This window comes from Sarcophilus harrisii, chromosome X (assembly GCF_902635505.1).
Source record: "Sarcophilus harrisii chromosome X, mSarHar1.11, whole genome shotgun sequence".
Lineage (NCBI taxonomy): Eukaryota > Metazoa > Chordata > Mammalia > Dasyuromorphia > Dasyuridae > Sarcophilus > Sarcophilus harrisii.
Window position 1 is genome coordinate 17448448 of NC_045432.1, and position 23033 is coordinate 17471480.

The 23033-nt window shown below is 49.7% G+C and overlaps 1 protein-coding gene across 1 annotated transcript in view; it reads right to left on the minus strand.

Moving 5' to 3' along the window:
- Positions 1 to 4987: 4987 nt before the first annotated feature.
- TSC22D3 (TSC22 domain family member 3) overlaps positions 4988 to 23033 on the minus strand; it is an 86443-nt gene continuing 68397 nt past the window's right edge. Inside the window, exons 2-3 of the mRNA XM_031944819.1 lie at positions 6923 to 6974; positions 4988 to 5792 (exon numbers count right to left, since the gene is read on the minus strand). Of these exons, the coding sequence (XP_031800679.1) occupies positions 5559 to 5792; positions 6923 to 6974 (286 nt within the window). The 3' untranslated portion in view covers positions 4988 to 5558. The remainder of the gene's footprint in view (positions 5793 to 6922; positions 6975 to 23033) is intronic.

Here is a 23033-nt window from a genome sequence, read left to right on the forward strand (position 1 = left end):
AAAAACAAACAAAAAACAAAAGAAAACAAAAGAAAATATGACAAAACAAAAACAAAAACAAAACAAAACAAAACAAAAAAACAACCAACCAGAGTCTGAATACCTCAGATTGGGGGGGGGGGGGAATAGACTCTTTTAAATTTAATTCTTCAATCTCCAACAACTCTTCTCCCTCCCCACCTCCCCAGGCCCAAGTCACAGTTTTCAGTACTAGGATTCAATGAACTACATGAGAAAGTCTTTCATGATGTCCTTTTGGACAAGATGGGGTGGGGTGGGTTTGGGGGGCCCTGCAATAGGGACTAGCTGCTAATGGAGTTAGTTAGATAGAGAACTGGGGCTGAATGACTGATGTCGACGCGGAGGGAGCCAAAGCCTGCCTTCTAACCCTAGGGCTAGCTTGGGTTTTGTTTTTGCCTTAACTTCTTTTATCCAATCAGTGAACAACTCTGGTAGATCGCACCTCCTACATCTGTGCCCTGTTCTCCAGTTCCACCGCTACAATCCTCGTGTAAATCCTTGGTATTCCTTACGTAGAAGGTATTGCAAGAGTCCCCTAACTGGTCTTTCCAGCTCCAGTCTTTTTCCTTTTCAATCTGTTTTTCACACCATTACCAGAATAATCTTCTTTAGGCAGAGATCTGATGGCGTCACTCTGCTCTAAAAATCTTCACTAGCTCCCTAGTGCTTGCCGAGTAAAGTGCTAACTCCCATATTTGGCATTCAAGCCCTTCGAAGACGCAGGGAATTTCCTTACCTTTTAATCTTATCACCATATTGTTGTTCGGTCATTTTTATTTTAATTTGTTTCTAATTCTTCTTTGACCCCAATTGGGCTTTTCTCTGTAAAGATACTGGCGTGGTTTTCCATTTCCTTCTCCAGCTCATTTTATAGATGAAGAAACTGAGGCAGACACAGTTAAGTGATTTGCTCAGGGACACACAAATTTGAGGCCAGTTTGGAACTTAGATCCTCCTTCCTCCAGGCTCTGCGTCCTATCCACCTAGCTGCCTCCTCCTTATCTCCATGTTACTCCCCTTTACACACCTCAGTTTGGGCTTCAGCTAAAATGGAAGGCTCTGCCCCAGAGTCCTGCCTTTGCTTACTCTATTGCCCATTTGTTCTGATGGATGAATCCTTACTAATCCTTTAAAGCTCATATCAAACTTATCTACTCCAAGAAGTCTTCCTTGTCCCACCCTGGACTTCACCTACGCCTCTAAGCATAGAGGATGGAGGGGACTTGTTGCTCCTCTCTCCACAGGACAGAACTAGGGACACAGATAGAGGTTACAAAGAAGCAAATTTAGATCTGCTACATGGAAACACTTCCTACCCATTAGAGAGGCCCTAAATGTAGAGCATTTGGAGACAGTGGGGGGTCTCCTTCCTGGACATCATTAAGCAAAGGCTGTTCAGGATGCTCAAGTGGTTGAATTAGAGAGCCTCTTCTGGCTTTTCCACATCGGAGATTCAGGGAATATGTTTTGATTTTACCTGGTCTCTGGGTTAACCCCTTTCAAGATTGTAAACTCCATGAGGGCAAGCAACAGTTTAGACTTATAATCTCCCACAATTCTCTTCATGTAGGAGGTACATAACAAAGTTTCAATTTAATGGAAGCTCTCTTATGGAGTGCTTATTTGTTGTTGGTTTTTTAATTAGTCTGTACTCAGGACAGATTGAGGTTTTTTTGGACATGGCTAATGAAGGAATTAATTTTGCTTGACTATATGCATTTGTTACAAGGACTTTGTTTTCTTTTGTTTTTCACTTGGGGGGCAGAGGAGAGAGAGAGAGAGAGAGAGAGAGAGAGAGAGAGAGAGGTGGACTTTGGTTAATTGAAAGAAATCACATTTAATTAAAATAAATCTGTGGTTCTTTGAGCCTATGAAAAATAGGCAAAGGACATTCAGGTTCAAGAGTCCTGGAGGTGGAAAGAGAGGGGGAAGAAACATCAAAAAAGGCCTCTGGAGCTAGGGGTTTTAAGCAGTGGAAGGGAGGATGGGAGAACAAAAGCCGGAAGAGAGGGTAGATGAGTTGGGATAAGTTGAACTAAGTTTGGAAAGCTATGTTTTGTGTCATTCAGCTTGGGAATGTGACCGAGCTGGTATGACTAAGTGACAAAATTGAGATCCAAGTTTCCTTCAAAATCCAGTTCAGGGACTCCCTTTTACATGAAGCCTTTCCTGATTTTTCTAGTTGAAAGCTTTGTCTGCCTATTAAAACTACTTTGTACTTATTATATGTTCACTGCTCTGTTTGCAATCTGTCCTCCCCTCTTTCTGCCTCCCCAAGTTAGAAGGACACAGAGTATTTGACTTCATTGTTGAATCTCAATTCCTAAAATAATTAATATATTAATAAGATGACATGTAAATGTAAAATCAGGCACTTAGGTTCAGTCACGAAAGGATCGTTCATAAATACCTTGTGTGTCATACTTATTTTGTGCTCGAGAACTTATTCTTGGTTCGAGCACTTGTTGTCACATCCATTTGATCAAACCTCGACTCTGTGACCTGCCATCCCAGGGCATTCATCTACTGCTCTGGCCCTTCTCTGCCTTCCCACCCATGACTCCAAGATCAGTGTTCCTTATTCCTTATCAAAGCTCCTGTATTGTAGCCAAGGTGATCACCAGGCATTCCCTAAGCATTTCTGGCCACATTTAGAAGATCTGGGGAGTTACAAAATCGCCAACTTTTCCTGGGTAACCTTCTGGGACTGTTTTCTTCTCTGTAAAATGAGACTTGGACTAGCTGGCTTCCAAGAGCCCTTCCAGATCTAGGTCAATAACCTTATGACCCACTCAGTACTGGAAAGATTATCCAGAAGTCCTTCTAAAATTTCTAGAGGAAGGGGCAGATGGTGGTTTAAATATCTGGGTTTCAAAGGGCTGTCTCCGTTCACCCCTCTTTCTTAAGGACTTCGTTGTAGCCTTACCTACAACCTGCCTACCTCTTTACCTACCCATCTCTTCGGTCTGTTTTCTGAACCTTCCCAGGGGCTCTCTCTACAGTCAGGATTCTAGTTCTGGAGCTAGAGGGAACTTTGAGATCATCTAGTTCCACTGCCTCATTTTTACAAAGGAGGAAACCAAGACCAGGGAAGGGAAGGGATTTCCCCAATTTTACACAGCCAGCAAGCAGCAGGGATGCCTCAGATGCTTTGGGCAAAGAGTTTTCTGGGACTTCCCTCATCTGTCAAATGAGGAATGCTCATCTGTCCTTGTTACCCCTTAAATCAAATGATCTCAGAGACCCCTTCCAGTTTCCCTTGACTCCAAATTAAGCTTCCAGAGGGCAGGGACCTTGTGTGTGTTTGCACAAGCAAGAGTTTGTAACTTGTAACTTGAAAGTGCTTGGAAAAACCGAGTCCCAGGAGCACACAAGGCGCTGTTTCTGTTGCTTGAACCTCCGAAGGCCCACCGCGGGGGGCTTCTGCACATCTTCTCCCAGCCTCCCTCCCTTTGCAGCTCTCCTTCACGTATGTGACTAAACGAATCTAAACAAACAGTTCCTCTTATCGGATTGACTAACCGCTACGACCACAAGCGCTGTCCTGTTTGTCTCTGTTTAACTAGGGTTGCCTAAGAAACGAAGATATTCTTTTTTACTTAGCCCCGGCTTCACAATGGGACAAATTCGATTCCACTTCCCATACAGAAAAACTTACTGAACATAAATGGCTCCGGGCTACGGGGTTTGTTTTTTTTCCTTCTGAATTTTTGTCATTTGTCCTTACACCAGAAACAGGGTGTGGGAAGCAGAGGGAACATGAGATCATAGGGTCAGAGATTCAGGCTTGGGGAGGCCCCTCGTCTGACACTGTTTTCTTTTATAGCTGAAAAACCTGAGGCTCAGAAAGATGGGTGGGGGGAGGCTTGGCCAAGGTCGTCTCACAGTGGTGTCGGAGTTGGAATTTCAGTTTGGATCCTGACTCCAATTCTCCCGTTTCTAGCCACCTGTCACGAAAAAGCTTACTAGAAATACTCAGGCAATCAATTCAGCTCAACTGGAAGGGGGGTGGCTTATATGGCAAAGATGGAGAGGGCTTGCAAATGCTTCTGACTTAAAATACTCAGGCCTGAAGTTTGTATTTGCCCCAGCAAGCTATGAAGTGATGGCTGAGGTCTTTGGGTCGAGGGCAGAAAATGGATCCATGGGACATTAGTGTGATATTCTTCTTTAAGATGCCGACATTTGACTTAGTATCTGGTAAGAATCCTTTGTTTCAAGTTCGGAGTTCTGGCCCAGAACACATTAGGATCAAGTAGAATATGGAAAGTGGAAATGTGGCATTGGATTGGCTAGGACCTGGATGAACCAGCTGGTGTCGGGGATGAACATTCAGGGGAACATGAAGTGTCCCTGCAGGGTGACTTTTGGTGGTGGGAAAGGGCAGGGAAAGAGTGGCTTCGTGGTCGTCCAAAGGTTCAGGATTCAGGGAAGAAGAGGGGTCGGCTTGGCCGTTTGAGCTGCTCCGAGGACATTGGGTGTTGAGGTTTGGGTCAGGAACATCCAAGTGGGAAATTCTCCCAGTCACCCACCCCCCCACCCCCCGCCTCCTGCCCCAGCCAGAATTCCCTGAGCTGCTTTGAAAATAGGAAGGGCCATGTAGGAGACTGGGCATGAAGGCATTAGCTGAGTTTGAGGACTACATCAGGCAGCCTCTGCAAGAGTTGGTCTGACGACTCCCCCATAAGCCCCTTAGAAACCTGTACAGGTTAATCTGGGGGCCCAGGTAGAAGTGAATTCAAAACTTTCTCTCCCATTTCAGTGAGAAACTTTCCTCCTTACCTGCTCCCCCCTCCCCAATCCCCTGACTTCGAAGTGGAGTATGAAAGGCCAAAGAAGCCAGGAAGGTCCTAATACTGGACCTCCCTTGGATCTATTCCCTTTCCCTCCACCCTCCCAACCACTCCCTTCCCCAGCTCATAACCCTCTGGTTTTTTTTTTTTTTTTCAAATTAAAAGAAGTCCAATTTTCTATTTAGAAAACTTTATTGAAATATCATTCTACATTTCAACAAGTAAAGATCCACTCTTTCAAGATATCAGAATGGGTGTCAAAAAGTGAGCGCTGTCTGCTGGCACAGAGCAAAAAAAGCAGAACTCGCTAAGAAAACCGCCGGGGCCATTCGAAGTCTGACCCTGTCTTAACTGCTGCTGGTTTCCACGTTTTTTTTTTTTTAACAGGTTATGTTAAAAAAAAATAAAGAAAGAGAGAAAAAGAACCACAACAACAATGCATACAGCCCCGATCTGCTTTCAGGAACGGCCAAGGCACTTGCCTTGGTTGTCCCAGGGCCGGTGGGTGTGAGCTAGGGTATCATCTCCTTATGTAACTCAACTTCCAAAAAAGAGCTCTTTCTTCAGAGGTCAAACGCTTAGGGCGGGCCCATGAGGGTGCCCTTTGAACATCTCAGCCCCAGCTGAAGCCAGCTGGGCAATTCTCCACGTGAGATGATACTTGGGGATGAAAAAAAATCATATTCTTAAGGAGCTAGGTAGAAAAAAGTTCAGTGGCTCTGCCCACCCCCAGGACAGAGCCACTTACACAGCAGAGCCTGCACCCTGCTCAGGTGAATTGGTGGCAGCAGGGGTGGTCTGCTCATCAGAGCTCAGCTGGGATTCAAATTTCTCCAGTTGTTCGGGGCTGGCCAGGGTTTTGAGAAGGCTGTTCTCCCGCTCCAGCTGGGAATTCTTCTCCACCAACTCCTTGATCTGTTCTTTCAGGATCTCCACTTCCTCACGAACCGCGTACATCAGGTGATTTTTCACTAGGTCCTGTGTAGACAAAAGCCAAACCCAAAGGGAACACTTCACTACTGAGCCATGCCACTGATGGCAGACAAGTGGAGAAGCTGGCCTGAGGCGTGCTTACTTTCTCAGCTGGCTTTTTTGCCAGTATGGCAAGGGGGGGCCTTTGGGGCACTGGGCAAGGAGATCCAGAAGCAATACCCCCTGTATCCAATCTGCCCCCCAATTTTACAAGGCTTCTAATGAGGGAGGGCTGCCAGGAGGCAGGACCCGGGTGACAGGGTTTCTTTTGGACACCTTTGTGTTTGCACTGTGGCCTTTGAGCGTGGGCTGGGACTGGAGATTTTGAGAGGAAAATGAAATGGTCCCTGCCCTCCACAAGGTTATATTCTATGGAGGTTGGGGGGGGGGGTGCGCCCAAATGAGGGCCGAGCTCGGGTTCCTTCCTGCTTTCCCCGTACGCTGCAATAATGGCCTGGCTATTTTGATCCTCACCTACATCTCTGTCAGCCAGGACATTAAATATGCAGCTGTACTGCAGTCGGACCTCATCTCCCGCATCCTTTGTGATAGGAGGCGGGCTGTGTGCACCCCCCCCCCCGAACTCGGGGCGTCCGATGCAGCCACTGGGCTGCCAAGTCCAGAAAACGGTCCCCGTGTGTCCCGGGGGAGTCCGGGCCCCCCGATTCCCGGGGAGTGCGTGTGGGAGCACGAAGCCCAGTCCGCGCCCAGCGGCCCCGAGCCCAGCTCCGAGCCGCGTTCGTTCTTCAGGAGTTCGCTCGCTTCGCGCCCGGGAGCCGGTTTCTCTGCAGTGGGACTGCAGCGGGCTCCACACTTTGTTAACGTAGCCCTGAGACAAAGGCGAGCCCCCGATGTCGGGGGGGATCTCCCCCGGAGGGGGGCGCCGAGGCCGGCCCTACCCCGGCCCACGAGGTCCCGGCCAGGTAGCTCTGGAGAGCACCCAAGCGGGTCCCCCGGAGGCCCCCCTCCTACTCTTGGACCCGTCCCAGGGACCGGCCACGAGCCGCCTCGGAGACCCGCTTCAACCTCAGTGGTCTCAGCAAAACTGGGGGAGGGGTGGTGCGGACGGGGAGGAGGGAGGGTGCAGGGGAGAAGGTGGGGAGGGGAAGTGCCATGCAGGGCGCACCGGGACTCACCATGGCCTGCTCGATCTTGTTGTCTATGGCCACGACTGTAGCTCCGGAGGCACTGAGGGAGACATAAAGTGAAAGAGCCCATCACAAAGCCGCCCCGCAGTGAAACCCGTCCCCCACCCCTCACCTGGGGATGCTGAAACAGCGCCCCCGGGCGTTCCGTCTGGCCCTGGATCCCCGCCTCCCACCTGCCCCCTTCCCCTTAGGCACCCCACGAATGCCCCAAGCCGGGCCCTCCACCCCCCCCCCCACCCCGGCCCCGCTCCAAGCTCGACTGGCTGACCCTGACCCCGAGCGTGACCGTGACCCCGATGGTTCTGCCCCCGAGCCGGCGCTGCAGCTCCCCGGGGCGCCAGCGGGGCTGGTTACCTGTTGTCTAGCTTGACAGAGACCACATCCCCCCCCAGGAGGGACGAGAAGAAGGAGATGGAGAAGTTATGCAGCTGGTAGACAGCCACCTCCATGGGGAACTGGCACATTTCGGAGCTCATGGCAAAAGCGCTTCGGCCTCTGCTTTCGGGGGCGGTGGCGGCAGGGCGGGGGCTCTCCTTCTGGGCCCTCGGGGCGGCGGGTCCTGCAAAGCGGGGCGGGGGCGGGGGCGGCTGAGGCGGCGGCGGCTGGGACGCGAGTGACCACACAGAGACGGCTCCGACACCACGCCCTCCCGCTTAGCCAGCCCAGAGCTGGTGAGGGCGCAGCTCGGCCGGCTTAAATACGGGGCGAGTCCGTGACGTCAGCCAGCGTCAGGCGGCATGCAAATAGGCCTTCGGCCGGGCCGGGGAGCGCGGGAGGCCACGCCCCGCTCCGCAAGCTCTCCTGCTCGCAGGGGGCAGTTTGCATTCCCCGGCGCGCTTCTCCCCCCCCCCCCCCCTCCCCCTGGGCTGGAAAAGCCAGCCTCTTCGAAGGTGCCGCCCCGCCTAGGGCAGCCGCGGTGCAATCGGCCGGTCCTGCCGGGGACGCGAGCGTTCGCCTTCGAATCCCTCCGTCCGCCGACCCCCACGGGAGTGCGGCCGGTGCACGGTGCGTCTGGGCGGCATCTGACCTTGGCCGCACAGGGACGGGATCTGGGGGCTTCGGAGATGCTCCGGGTGAGCGCGGGGCCAGGTCACCTCCGGCCCTCCCCGGGAAAATGAAGGGAGGCTGGTTCTGGGGAATGCTGGGCAAGTCACTTTAGCTCTCGGCCCTCAGTTTCCCCGTCTGTAAAACGACCGAGGCTGGGGGAAAGTCGCGCGCCAGCCAGGCAGCGCATTAGAGCCAGAATGAGCCGCACACGGGGCCAAGAGATTTCAGATTAACCAGCAATTCTCTACGCTTGTTTGTTTAATCGCCCAACTTCATGTATTTCCTGCCTATCCAAGTGCCAACCCCCAGGACACGCTGACTCCTCACATCCTCAAAACTTAAAGGTGCCCTCTCTCTAGCAATCCGAGGGACTCCGGAGCTCCGAACGTCGGGGGTCCTGCTCCTCCCCAACCCCCCCCCCCACGGGAGTGCAAGCGGTCCGTTCCGGGCTGGAATGCATGCCAGGCAGGCGGGAATCGGGGCTCCGAGTCGCACCGGAACGCAGGCAGTCAAAGCCCCCGAAAAGGAGTTGGTCAGGAAGCGGCCAGATCACATGCCCGGCCGCTGCTTCTCACCCGCAACGCGCAGGCTCCGGAGTCCGAAGGAGCGGCCCAGTGATGTCAGGCTGCAGCAGGCAGGATTGGGCCAGACTTGGAGCGAGGGCGCCAGGATTCTCCCAACAATTCGCTGTTGTACCCTCAACTTGGTCCAGCGACAGGCCACCGGCTACGCTGTGGGCCCCGCCTCTAAATGTGCCCTTGGCAATCGGACCCCGGAGCTCAGACTGGGTCGGCTCGACCCACGCTCTTGGGGACAAAGGTCCTTCCCGGGTAAAATGAGGTCAGGAGCTGGACTCAGGGTCTCAGTCTGGCTCTCTCAAGCCTCTCAGTTCTGTCCTCTCATCCCCTGTCTCCTTTTTCTTTCTCTTCCCCTTTCTTGCGCTTTCCGGAGTCATTTTGACTTCCAGTTTCAGCTACAGAATTCTCTATCTTTTGTCTTCGCTACTCTCTCCATTTCCTTCCTTCCACGGTTCAACCTGGACTGTCTCTCTGCCTTGTCTCTTCTTCTCTCTAATTCCTAGCCTTCCTTTCTAGCTTCGCTGGTCTTCTTTCCTCTTTTCTTCTCTTTCGGGCTATCTATTCTTCTCGTATGGGGGTCACTTCCCTTTCCAGGCTCTCTTCTGTGCTCTTTCTTTCCTCTTTTCTTTCTGTTCTTCTTCTCATTCTCTTTCCTTCTTTTTCTTTCTTTCTCTCTCTTTCTCTCTTTCTTTTTCTTTCTCTCTCTTTTCTCTCTTTCTCTTTCCCTCTCTTTTTCTCTCTTTCTCTTTCCTTCCTTTTCTTTCTTTCTCTATTTCTTCATTCTTTCCTTCTTTTTCTTTCTCTTTCTTTCTTCATTCTTTCCTTCCTTCTTTCTCTCTCTTTCTTTCTTTCCTTTCTTTCTCTCTTTCTCTCTCTTTCTTTCTTTCCTTCTTTTTCTTTCTTTGTTTCTTTTCTTTTTCTTTTTTCCTTCCTTCCTTTTTCTTTGGTTCTTTTCTTTCTTTCTTTTTCTTCCTTCTTTGTTCTTTTTCTTTCCTTCCTTCTTTCTTTGTTCTTTTTTTTTCTTTCTTTCTTCCTTCTTTCTTTCTTTCTCTTCCTTTTTTCTTTTCTTTCCTTCTTTCTCTTTCTTCTGGTTCTTTCTTTCTTTCTTTCTTCTTTTCTTTTTCTTTCTTTCTTCCTTCTTTTCTTTTCTTTGGTTCTTTCTTTCCTTCCTTCCTTCTTTCTTTCTTTCCTTCTTTTTCTTTCTTTGGTTCTTTTCTTTCTTTTCTTCCTTCCTTCTTTCTTTCCTTATTTGGTTTTTTCTTTCTTTCTTTCCTTCCTTCCTTCTTTCTTTCTTTGGTTCTTTTCTTTCTTTCCTTCCTTCCTTCTTTCTCTCTTTCCTTCTTTGGTTCTTTTCTTTCTTTCTTTCCTTCTTTGGTTTTTTCTTTCTTTGATTCTTTTCTTTCTTTCTTTCCTTCCTTCTTTCTTTCTTTGGTTCTTTTCTTTCCTTCCTTCCTTCCTTCTTTCTCTCTTTCCTTCTTTAGTTCTTTTCTTTCTTTCTTTCTTTTCTTCCTTCCTTCTTTCTTTCCTTTTTGGTTTTTTCTTTCTTTCTTTCCTTCCTTCTTTTCTTTCTTTGGTTCTTTTCTTTCTTTCCTTCCTTCCTTCTTTCTCTCTTTCCTTCTTTGGTTCTTTTCTTTCCTTCTTCTCTTCTTCTTTCCTTTGTCTTTCTTTCTTCTTTCCTCTTCTTTCTGCTTTTCTTTCTTTCTTTCCTTCCTTCTTTCTCTCTTTCCTTCTTTGGTTCTTTTCTTTCTTTCCTTCCTTCCTTCTTTCTTTCTTTCCTTCTTTGGTTTTTTCTTTCTTTCTTTCCTTCCTTCCTTCTTTCTTTCTTTCCAATCCTTCCTTCCTTCTTTCTTTCCTTCTTTGGTTTTTTCTTTCTTTCTTTCCTTCCTTCCTTCTTTCTTTCCTTCTTTGGTTCTTTTCTTTCTTTCCTTCCTTCTCTTTCTTTTTTTGGTTCTTTTCTTTCTTTCCTTCCTTCTCTCTTTCTTTTTCTCTTTCTTTCTCTCTCTCTCTCCCTCCTTCCTTTCTTTTTTTTCTCTATGTCATTGTTAGTTATGATTTCTATTATTAACTTGAATATAACCCAGAACTTTAAAAAACAAATACTTTAGAAGGGGGGGGGGGTGCCATAGTGAATAAAATGCCTGACTTAGAGTCTGAATTGAGTTTGAATCCTGTTTTAGACCTAAATAATTAGCTGGGTGATCCTGAATGAGTGACAACCTCTTCTAGCTCCTCCTCTGTAAGGTGGGGAGGGCACCTAACTGGGTGTGCTGAAGGTCAAATCAAAAGAGGTAATATATGCCAAGTGCTTTTATAAAGCATTTTGCAAGCCTTCAACCACCACATAAATATTTGTAATGATCACAATTGTTGTTGTTGTTGTTATTTCCATTCCAGGGGAGTTTGTTATCCAATTCCAAAACCTGCCTGCTTTTCAAGGCTTTGTGCTAGAAGAGACAAAAACAAAGATGAAACAGTTCCTGACCTCAAGGAATTGACAATCTTTTTAGTTAACTTTTTTTGAGCACCTGTGATGAATAGAGTATATTCCAAGATAACCTTATACTGATGGAAGGGGGAAATCGGTAGCTTGTTTTTCGTCTTTATGAAGCTTATATTCTAGAACCGACCCACAAGCCTTTGCGTTCTACATAGATCAGTATAATGAATTGAGCAAGCAGTCAGATGCCTATAACATAGCAATAGCACATTCATTCATCAACCGTGGAGACCAAGTTGTTCTATAGAAGTTAATTTTCCAAATAACTCAGGCTTATCCCTTCAAGCATTAAAATGTCTCGCCACCTTTTCATGATCGCCTCTTCATACCTACCTCCACTTATCCTAATCCCTTATTTCTCTGCCTTCTGGCCCATCCTATAACAAGGGCTCACAGAGAATCCTTGTTCTAGGCTTGGGGGGACCCTCAGAGGCCACTGAGTCCAACCCCTTCATTTTTCAGAGGAGGAAACCGAAGGCCAGAGAGGGAAAGGCACTTGCCCAAGTTCACACAGCCACTACGCATATCAGGGGCAATACTGAAACCCAGGACTCTTTAACGCCAAGGGCAGCTCTCTATGCACGATACCAGGGAATGCCAACTTTTTTCTGTCCCCATATCCCTTGGCTTTCAGTAAATCCTCCTGTACTCTCCAGTTATTCTAAAGGGAACTAAATAAGGTGTTTACCACGTGTCTGCATAGAATAAAGTACATTGATTTTTTACTAGGATAATATAATTATTTCACAAACATTCCCTATATGTTTTGACAAGCTTCTCCTACCTACCCCAGGTTGGAAGCCCCTGTTGGGGGTCCCTCCAAATGCCCCGGTATTTATTTTGTGTATGTTCTTTCATTAGACCTGGAATCGGGAAGACTGATATTCAAATTCAGCCTCAGACGCTTACTAGCTATGTGACCCTGGGCAAGTCACTTAATCCCGTTTGCCTCAGTTTCCCCTCTAGAAAACGGGAACAACCTTTCAGGGTTGTTGTGAGGCTCAACTAAGAGAATAATTATTTAAGCACTTAGCCCAGTGTCTGGTTCCTAGTAAAAGTAACTACTGTCATCATTGTTACCATCAGCATCATTATTATTACTCTGTATACATTGGACTGATTTGGTTTTGTTTTTTTTTTTTATGTTATTTTGTTTATTCATTTATTTTATTTAACCAGTGACCTCCTTTGTATATATACAGGTAATAGGTTACTAGGTAACCTAATAAATTGGCCAATTTACTTGTAAAATGCTATGGCTTTCCAGAATGGTAGCACTAATTCACACTCCCTCCAACATCACATACTTGCCACTGATCTGTTTTTAATCTTTGGATTCGCATGCTACTTGGCACCCAGTAGGTGTTTAATAAATGCCTGTTCATCGATTGGCTGCTAGGTCACCCGCACTTTACAGAAGAGGAAAACGAGACTCCGGACCGAGTCGGGGTCATCGATTGGCAATCTCTGGAAGCAGAATTTGAACCCAAGTTCCTTAACCGCGAGGCGGGTGCCCTTTTCACCTTTCCCAGTCTCTGCTGCTCGGGTTTACAGTGTGCAGAGGAAGCAAAACCAACCTTGCCCAGACCTGTCTGTGTCCCTTCTAAAACAGTGTCTCCCCTTGTTTCTTTCAAACAGTAAACAGCAGCCGAGCTCAAAAGGCAGCCTGTTTTCCTGGTGGCGGGGAGAGCCCACATGGGGCCCAGTGCATCACAACACTTGGAGGTTCCTTCAGGAAAAAACAACAAGTTTGGGAGATTCCTGACCGCAGGGAACACGAGGAGCCTGTTGCTTCGGAACAGCTACAGAGAGGTTTTTCCACTGAAATCTATTTAGACTCTGCAGGTCCTTAAGTCGCTCCCAGGGCCTTGCCCTTGAAATCCTGCTCGGTGACAAGGCCATCTAGTGGCTGGCAGGGTGGGGGGTGGGGGAGTGGGGACAGAGAGAGGCATGAGGACAGGCTAACTCCAGACAGCAACCCACTTTGGGTCTATATCTGGCCGGAGAGTGGTGACTCGGAGCCTCGAGTCAGTGCTCAAGAGGCTGGGGACCATGGGATACAGTAGAATGGAGACAGCAAGGGTCTGGGAGCAAGGGTCCAGAAGGCACGGCCTTCTAGAGAGGAAAAGCTTGGCTTCAGATGTCACTTCTGACACAGACTACCTCGTGGCCTCGGATAAATCCCTGAGCTCCCTGGGCCTCGGTTTCCCTCTCTTGAGGTCTTGGTGGCCTTTAAGACCTCCCTTTATCTCTAAAGGTAGGATCTTGGGATCCAGGCTAAGAACAGCCCCCAGACTCCTCAGTGGAGATAAGATGCTACTTCATGGGGGATTCCTTCACTGAGCTCCCTTCCCGAGGGCAGAACGGAAGAGCCTGGAAGGCAGCAATTAGCTTGTTTTTGTCTCCTTCGACCCCCAGCAGTCTTGCCGGTCCCAGGTGCTTGGTCCATTTTGGTCACAGTTGAGGTGCGTGCCGTTGGGCAGGCCAGTCCCCTCTGTGAACCTCGGTTTCTTTCTCTGTAAAGGGGTGAACTAAATGATCTCCCTGGTCTTTGCCGGCTCTAAATCTGGTGAAATCTATGAAACCGGGCAACTGGAAAAATACTAGGACCTCTTATCAGCAGCAAAGGTGATTGCTATTTCTCCTGACCAGGTGCCTGGCACGGACATCCTGGGCAAGGCTCCAAGTGAGCTCGAGCTGCAGGCCTGTCGTTTCGTCAAAGCTGAAATTGCAGCCCAGACGCTTGTTTGCAAAGAACCCTGGGCTCAGGACCAGGAGGCCTCCGCTTGCTTCCCAGGGTGGGGCAGTAGAAAGCATGCTGACTCTAAAGTCAGAGGACATGGGTTCAAATCTAGCTTTTCATCACCTGTGTGACCTTACCAGCTATGAATTGTGGCTCCTAAGGGTGACTTCCCAGCAGGAGGGCTTTCCTCTTCGGTAGCAGAAAGAGGTTAGAACTCCATAGCCCAGGAGGGCTAGAAATCAGGGAACTCATGGGTGACCCGACACCAGTCCCTAAAGCTCTCTAGGTCTCCCTTGTTCTGAAGGCCTCATCGGCTCTAGGACTAGAGTCCTGTGGGTTCTCCCATACTGGGCCCTTCAGCTGTCTAGGTCTCAGTTTCCTCCTCGGTAACGTCAGGGATTGGATTTCCTGACCTTTGAGGGCCCCGCCAGCCTTAAACGCATGATCCCACGGCCGGGACATGCCGGTCCATCTCAGGTTCCCAGCCCTTCGAGAGAGGCAGTAAGTACTGTGTACCAAACAATGAAGCACTACCTGAAATTACACTGGCTAAAATTAGCCGCTTCCCTAATCTGTCCATCGGTCTGGGAGAAGCCCAAGAGTCAGCGTTTCCTTGCCTTATAAATTGTTCCCAAAGAAATGATTGCTGTCCCCTTCCTGCCCCAGGATGTTGCCCTGGCAGCTGGCTGTGGAGGAAGGGAAGACGGCCCCGTGGTTGGGAGATCCACTAGCAGAGGCCATAGATAATGGTGACTGAGCTGGCAAAGGGGATGCCCATCTGGGAGAGGGGGGAGTGTGCAGCTGAACGGGATGAGGTAGTGGTCAGATGGGTATAAGACTGACCTCATGGGGCAGGAGGTTGGGCTGGGAGCTCTGCTGACAGTCAGGAGATTTGGGTGACAGATGTCTGTCTGGAAGGGTCTACCTGAGAGCCAGCATGGACTCCTAGCATGATGGGAGAGGCCTCTCTCACAGCTCCCGTGCTTTATTATTATGCCAACAAGAATGGGTGCTGAGCACCACCGTGGCGGTGGTATATCAAATGCTGGTTGTCGCAAAGCAAGTTGGATTGACTCATGATTGTTTTACAAATTTATCTGGAATACTCTGGAAATTCAACCGGATAGCTGGAACGGGCCCAGGAGAGCCAGTTGTTAAATTTTCAGGGGGACTATTTACAGAGCAGAAATTGAGCTTTGCTCGTCTGTTTTGTTGATTGTCTGGACTTAAGAAAGCAATGGAGAACATGTCAATAATGCAGGGGAAAGTGAAAAGTAGGTGACCTACATGGGCTTTTGATTTCCTGAAGAGTCACTTGTTAAACATTTACAAGCACATCCCCGGGGTGTGGGGAATGCTGGGGAAGGCCTTTCCAATCAATCAGCTCATTTCTAGAAGGTACCCACCCAGTCAGCTCCCGAAAGTCAGTGCCATCAAAATAAAATACAAAGAAAACCGTCGCCGCCAGCCAAGCATTGGTTTAACTTGGTGGTTTCTCAGGATGTCCTCTATAATATTATCGTGGTGGTATTCTGTCCAGTAAACTCTGAAGCCAGTCACAATAACGACAGGAACGGCACGTCCCCAAACTGCCGCTCACTAGGGGCCAGGCCAACGACATCCTGAGCTACTTCACTGACGTGTGACACCAGACAATTCAAAGGCCAAAAGACTAGGAAACGAGCTCCATCGGCAATCTAATTAGGAGGCCAGCAAACACCTTCGGGAAGTGCCGAGCCCCATTCAGACTCCAACCAATCGCCTGCTTTTTCTCAGTGTACCGCAGATCTCTGGGACTAGATGCCTGATGGAAGAGAGCTCTGCCCTGGAGACCTTGAAAAACCCTTCAATCAGCAAAGATTCAGGGAATGCTGACTGGACTCCACTTATTAAGACAAGAAAATGGACTCGGGCATTGGAGAAAGATTGCCGGCAGTGACTGGGCATGAGACAAAAGGGAGTTTATACTTATCTGGAGCTAATCAGAGAATTTTATTACTCAGAACAGCCCGTTCCTTGGGCGGTCAGGTTAATAGAGGTCTGCCAGTACTTAATTTGTGTTGTCTAATCTCAAATTGCCAAACCAAGTGCTATATTATTCACATCTCACTGTACTTAGATCTTCGCCAATGGGTTGTGGATGGAAAACAGAAACATTGAAAGGATCATCAATTCTAATAACATCAGAGATTTGGAGTTGGAAAGGCTTACGAAGTCATTGAAACTAGCCTCTTCATTGTTCTTCAAGGGAGTGGTTTGATTTTGTGATCTTGAGCCAATCCCTAAACTTTTGGGGATGTCACTTTCATGGTCCATAAAATGGGAGCGAGCAGTGTCCCACGCTCAGGCCCATTTCTTGCAGGTTCATTCTGCCTAAGGCTAAAGATGTGGGACGAGCTTTCAGTTCACCTGTTCATATCCCTGGGCCTTAGTCTCCCTATCTGTAAAACTAAGAGGTCGGACTAGATGGCTTTTGAGGGCCTTTCCAGCTCTAAAATAATAGAAAATGAACGAAAAGCGGCTGCGTTAAGACGGATGACCCTGTGGTCTTGACAATGACAAATGACCCTTGACCTTGGATAAATCACTGTCCTTCCTTGGGGTTTCCTGGCTTTTCAATCTAGAGCTGGAAGGGCTCTCAGAAGGCAGCTAATCTAATCCCTAACTTTACAGATGGGGAAACTGAGGCCCAAGGAGGGGAAGCGACTTGGATAGGGTCACACAGTTATATTCCTCTAACATCACAGTTCTATTCCTTTTCTGTAAGATGAGGGGGCTGGATTCGCTGGCCTCTGAGAGCCTTTCCACCTCTAAAATTTATGATCCTATGTGTAATCCGGGCCAGGCCCCTTCCCCACCCTGGGCCTCAGTTTCCCCATTTGTAAAATGAGGACTTGGACCAGAAGGCTTCCTTTCAGCTCGATCTGGTGCAATCTCGAAACGCTCAGGAGATACGGGCCCCGTTGCCCAAACTTTTAGGAGAACTAACAAGAACTAGCCTTACCCCCGAGAAGCGGGGTCAGTGGCTTCCTTCCCAAACAGGCAGAAGAGGGTGAAAGAGAGCTGGCTGTCTCTGGCCCCAAGTTATAAGAGAAAAAAGGGGGGAGAGGCGAGGGTGTCGGAAACTCTTGCGGAATCACCAGGTGGCAATAGCCAGTGGGAGAACGCCAGGCCTGGAGCGGGGAAGAGACCATTTCTCTCATTCCCCCCTTTGTCTCCCTTGGAGCCCTAGGGGCCGTGGAGTGCGAGGCTATTTATAGGCCCGCTTCCTTCAGACTCCGTCTCTTTGCCAGCAACGTCCAGGGGTTTAGGATAAGGTAGTTGGAGAAGGACGGGAAGCAGGAGGTCAGAAGGGATCCCCAAGTTAAAAGCTGGGAGAAGCAAAGCTGGGAGCCCCAGAAAGTGAAGAGGAGGAGGCAGGGGAGGCTGCCCTCCTAAGAGTCTGACTTACTTGTCTTTTCTTTTGAAGAGGCTGGGGGAATAAGGAGGCTGGAATTCCATGGCTACTTTGGGCTCCTCTTCTGTCCTTTCCCTTCAGGTTCCACCCAGGGTGGAGATCTATGGCCAGGAAGGCCAATGGCCACTAGGAGAGCGGCTCCTCTCCCATGGAAAATCCCCAAGGTTCAAACGCAGGGCCAGTGAGGGAGACGGCGAGAGGTGGAGAGAGGGAGATGGTGAGAGGTGGAGAGAGTGGCTGACCCTCCCCAGAATTCGGGGAGAGGCAGGGGCGCCGGGAGCAGACGGGAGGCAGCGGCGGTGCCGGTGGGAGGGAGCTGAAAGCAGCCCGGCTTGACAAGGGCTTTCTCTGCAAAGCAGTTAGCGATTTATTTTGGGTATGCACGGAGACCATATGATTGCAGTGGGGATGAATGGGGCCTTTCAGCTGCCTGCCTGGGCAGTGTGCGAGATGTGGTCCTCGCAGCCCATCTCAGAATGACACGGGGACCAGGCCAACAGAGGGATGACAAACCCCGGAACAAGGCCCGCTTCTCACAGGGCAGCTTCTCCCTTTGTTCCGCGATGTCGGATATGCGGCCGGCACCTGCGACCCTCATTGGGGGGGGGGGGGGGGGGGGGGGGGGGGGGGGGGCGCTCGGGCTTGTCCCTCCTCAGAGCCAGCGGCAGAACTGGGCGTGAGCCAAACTGGCCGTTTCTTCGAGCCTCCTCACTGTTTTCTCCTTTGGCGTCACTGCCGGAGCATCGAGGCGCCCTGCGGAGCTCAACTGCTCAGCCAACAGGGCCTGACCTCTGTGGCGCCCCGCTGCGCAAAAGGGCCCCGGCTAGCCCAAGGAGGAAACAGACACGGCCTGGCTGACCTTGAAGAAGCCGAGAGAGAAGAGGTGACTTGTCCAAAGTCACACAGTCACAGGCTTCAAATCCTAGAGCTGATAAGGCCAAGAAGCGTTGAAGTTCAATGCCCTCCTGTGACTGTAGGGAAACTGAGGCCTGGGGAGCTAACACGAAGGCTGGGACATCCCAGATGAGTATACTGAAATTGTGGCGGCAGGGTCCTTAAAGACCTGTCACTGAGGAGGAAACTGAGGCCAGAGAACCGACGAGACCAGTGTAAGATCAGCCATATGATCCTAGGTTCAGGCCTGATCCAGAGATTCAGAGGCTTTAGAGTCTAAACCCTGGGGTACTGGTAGGGGAAACTGAGGCAGAGAGGTTTAGTGTCCGCTGGGAGATCCCACATAAGTACCTAATCCCCAGCTGTTCATATAGGGGAAACTGAGTCCTAGAAGGTGTTAGTGTCTGCTGGGAGATCCCACATAGGGGCCTAGACCTCCTAGAGCTGGCAGGGCCTCAGACACTGTGGAACCTAAACCACTACTGGGACTGGAGGGGAAACTGAGGCAAAGAGAGGTTTAGCAACTGCTGGGAGATCCCACATAAGTGCAAAAAGCCCTGCCGTGCTACCAGGAGAAACTGAGGCATATCTCACTTAGGTAGCTAACCCCCTGCTGTGCTCACTGGGGAAACTCAGGCCTGCAGCGGTTTAGTGGCTGCTGGGGGATTCCACGTAGGTGTCTATATCTAGAGCTGGCAGGGTCTCAGAGAATATACTGCCTCACTGCCTGCTGGGCTTATAAGGGAAACTGAGGCTTCTGGAAATTCAGAGGGTGCTGAGAAGTTTAGAGACCTCACGTGGGTATCTAACCACCTGCTGCGCTTATAGAGGAAACTGAGGCCTAGGGAGTTATAGTGGATTCCATGAGTCCTACATAAGTGCCAAAGCCCTGTTGTGCTTAGAGGAGAAACTGATTTCTGAGGGTGTCAGTGTCTGTGAGGGACCACATCTAGCGGGGAAGACCTAGAACCAGCCAGGGCACAGAGCATGCTGGTTAACCCCCTGCTGGGCTTATAAGGGAAACTGAGGCCTAAAGAAAGATAGTGGGTGCTGTGAGGCCCCCACATCGGTTTATGACCCTCTGCTGTGATTATAGGGAAACTGAGGCCTAGAGTGGTTTAGTGGCTGCTCTGGCCTTCCCCATAGTGAGCTATATCTAGAGCTGCCTCACTGCCCACTGTGTTTTTCAGGGAAACTGAGACCTTAAGAAGTTCAGTGCCTGCTGTGAGACCCCCATGGCTTCCTAACCCCCTGCTGGGCTCTCTGGGGAAACTCAGGCCTAGAGTGATTTAGTGGCTGCTGTGGCCTTCCCCATAGTGACTGATATCTGGAGCTGGCAGCATCTCAGTGAATAACCTGCCTCACTGCCTGCTTTTTTTTTTTTCAGGGAACCTGAGGCCTTAAGTTTAGTGGCTGCTGTGAGACCCCCCCCCATGGGTTCCTAACCCCCTGTTGTGTTCATGGGGAAACTGAGGCCTAGAGTGGTTTAGTGGCTGCTGTGGCCTTCCCCATACTGACCAATTTCTAGAGCAGGCAGTGTCTCAGTGAATAACCTGCCTCACTGCCTGCTTTTTTTTTTTCAGGGAACCTGAGGCCTTAAGTTTAGTGGCTGCTGTGAGACCCCCCCCCATGGGTTCCTAACCCCCTGTTGTGTTCATGGGGAAACTGAGGCCTAGAGTGGTTTAGTGGCTGCTGTGGCCTTCCCCATACTGACCAATTTCTAGAGCAGGCAGGGTCTCAGAGAATAACCTGCCTCACTGCCCGCTGGTTTTTCAGAGAAACTGAGGTCTTAAGAAGTTTAGTGGCTGCTGTAGCCTTCCCCAAGTGACCAATATATGGAGCTGGCAGCATCTCAGTGAATAACCTGCCTCACTGCCTGCTTTTTTTTTTTTCAGGGAACCTGAGGCCTTAAGTTTAGTGGCTGCTGTGAGACCCCCCCCCATGGGTTCCTAACCCCCTGTTGTGTTCATGGGGAAACTGAGGCCTAGAGTGGTTTAGTGGCTGCTGTGGCCTTCCCCATACTGACCAATTTCTAGAGCAGGCAGTGTCTCAGTGAATAACCTGCCTCACTGCCTTTTTTTTTTCAGGGAACCTGAGGCCTTAAGTTTAGTGGCTGCTGTGAGACCCCCCCCCATGGGTTCCTAACCCCCTGTTGTGTTCATGGGGAAACTGAGGCCTAGAGTGGTTTAGTGGCTGCTGTGGCCTTCCCCATACTGACCAATTTCTAGAGCAGGCAGTGTCTCAGTGAATAACCTGCCTCACTGCCTGCTTTTTTTTTTTCAGGGAACCTGAGGCCTTAAGTTTAGTGGCTGCTGTGAGACCCCCCCCCATGGCTTCCTAACCCCCTGTTGTGCTCATGGGGAAACTGAGGCCTAGAGTGGTTTAGTGGCTGCTGTGGCCTTCCCCATACTGACCAATTTCTAGAGCAGGCAGGGTCTCAGAGAATAACCTGCCTCACTGCCCGCTGGTTTTTCAGAGAAACTGAGGTCTTAAGAAGTTTAGTGGCTGCTGTAGCCTTCCCCAAGTGACCAATATATGGAGCTGGCAGCATCTCAGTGAATAACCTGCCTCACTGCCTGCTTTTTTTTTTCAGGGAACCTGAGGCCTTAAGTTTAGTGGCTGCTGTGAGACTCCCCCATGGCTTCCTAAACCCCCTGTTGTGCTCATGGGGAAACTGAGGCCTAGAGTGGTTTAGTGGCTGCTGTGGCCTTCCCCATACTGACCAATTTCTAGAGCAGGCAGGGTCTAGTGAATAACCGGCCTCACTGCCCGCTGGGTTTTTCAGGGAAACTGAGGCCTTAAGACATTTAGTGGCTGCTGTGGCCTTCCCTGTAATAACCTATGCCTAGAGCTGGCAGGGTCTCAGTGAATAGCTTGCCTCACTGCCCGCTTTTTTTTTCAGGGAAACTGAGGCCTTAAGTTTAGTGGCTGCTGACCCCCATATCTTCCTAAACCCCCTGTTGTGCTCATGGGGAAACTCAGGCTTCAAGTGGTTTAGTGGCTGCTGATAGATGCCACGCCGCTGCCTCACTCTCCTTGTCCTTTAGAGGTGAAGCTGAGTCCTAGAGAATTTTAGTGCACACTGTGTCATCACACATACGTAGCTAGAGCTGTGTTTAAGGGGAAACTGAGGCTTCGAGCAGTTTATTGACTGCAGTGAGATCACCCATGGGTCTTTGACCTGGACTTGTAGGGTCTCAGAGAGTACATCCTGTCGAATCTTTTGCCGTGTCTATATGGGAAACAGGCCTAGAGGGGGTTAGTGGCTCCTGTGAGATCTCCCATAGATCCCTAGACATAAACCTCGCAGAGTCTCCGAGACTCTGATCTAACCCACTGCTTCTAATTTAGGGGAAACTGAGGCCTATGGAGCAAAATGGATTGATGGGACATTGTGTGGAGGCTCCTAGCTTTCAAGCCAGAATGTACCTGAAGTGTTTTCTATTCCAGACTCCTCAGTGTGAAGGGAGGCTGGGTACAGGGCCGTGTGCCAAGCTGGGGGCAGAAGCCTTTGTGTGCAACTCAGGCCCAACATGGAGTAGCTCTCTGATTCCGTCTCCCTCTCTGGCAGCCTGGACAGTGGGGGACGCAACGTTTCTGGGTTTTATTCCTCAGTGGGAAACCCCCCACCTGCCTCTGTTTAGTGGGTGCTATGAACCCCCCATTGGGGGCTTTCCTCCATATTAGGATGGGGCTTGGTGGACATTGGCCAACCTCCACTGCCAAGGTTCCGTCCTTGAGCCCAGGGCTTCTTAACTCCCCCTCACAAGCCCTTTTCTTTGGAGACATTTTTACATGCTAGTTATCATATGATAGGTAGTTATATAGGTTTGCAAATCAAACATTATTTTCTAAGTCTTGCATCCAATGATGGGACCCACAGTTCAAGAAGTCTTTCTCTAGAGGATGCACATAGCCCAGGGTCCCCACTAAGGTTCAGACTGGCAGCTTGGAAGAAACAGAGACCCTGAATCATTTCTTTTTTTCCTTTTTTTGCTGAGGCAATTGGGGGTAAGTGACTCTCCTGGGGTCACACAGCCAGTGTTTGAGGCCGGATTTGCACTCGGGTCCTCCTGACTTCAGGGCTGGTGTTCTATCCACTGCACCACCTAGCTGCCCCCCACCCAAATCATTTCTTTAGCCTTCCCTTTCCTCCATTAGTCAGTCCCTCAAGGTCAGACACAATTGCAGACAGACACTGGTTGGTGGGACCTTTTCTCCCACGCTTCTTTCTCTCCCAAAGTATCCAGCCTCTAGCCTAGGGTATTTGCTTCCCTGGTTGGCAGAGTTCCTTTTTTTGGAGATGTGTGATACTTGGGGCTCCTGGTCCTAGAAGTTCAAGAGGGAGGGTTTGGTAAAAAAAGGCATGGGGTAGGGGCCCCGTGTTCTATTATGAGCCCTTCTCTCAGAGTTTGGCTGCCGTGTATCCAGAGGACAAGAGTCATACACTAACCCAGTGACTTTAGAGAGCTTTGGCCCTGATCTCAGCACAGGCTTCCCAAAGCCAGGAGTCCCTAACTCAGCAGGGGCCGGCAATTTAGGAATAGAAGAAACTGTCCTGGTGGTTCCCCAACTGCCCCCTGCATGAACTTTCACTAGGATGTGCCAGAGGCCCAATGACAGTATTCCCCTCCTCCTGACCCCTGACCTCTGAGGACGGCTGCTGAGGAACTGAGGGCAGGGAAGAGCGTGGCCAACCCCAAACTCCTTTTGTTAATAGGGATTAAGGAAATAAGGATATTTCTTTTTCAGTGGGGACTTGGAAGCGAGAGAAAATACCTGTTAATTGAGAAAAAGAAAATGGAAAGAGATCTTGTGGGAGAAGAAGATGGCTTAGCCTGGAATTGGGGAAAGGAAATGTGGAGCTGCTGAGGGGAGGAAGA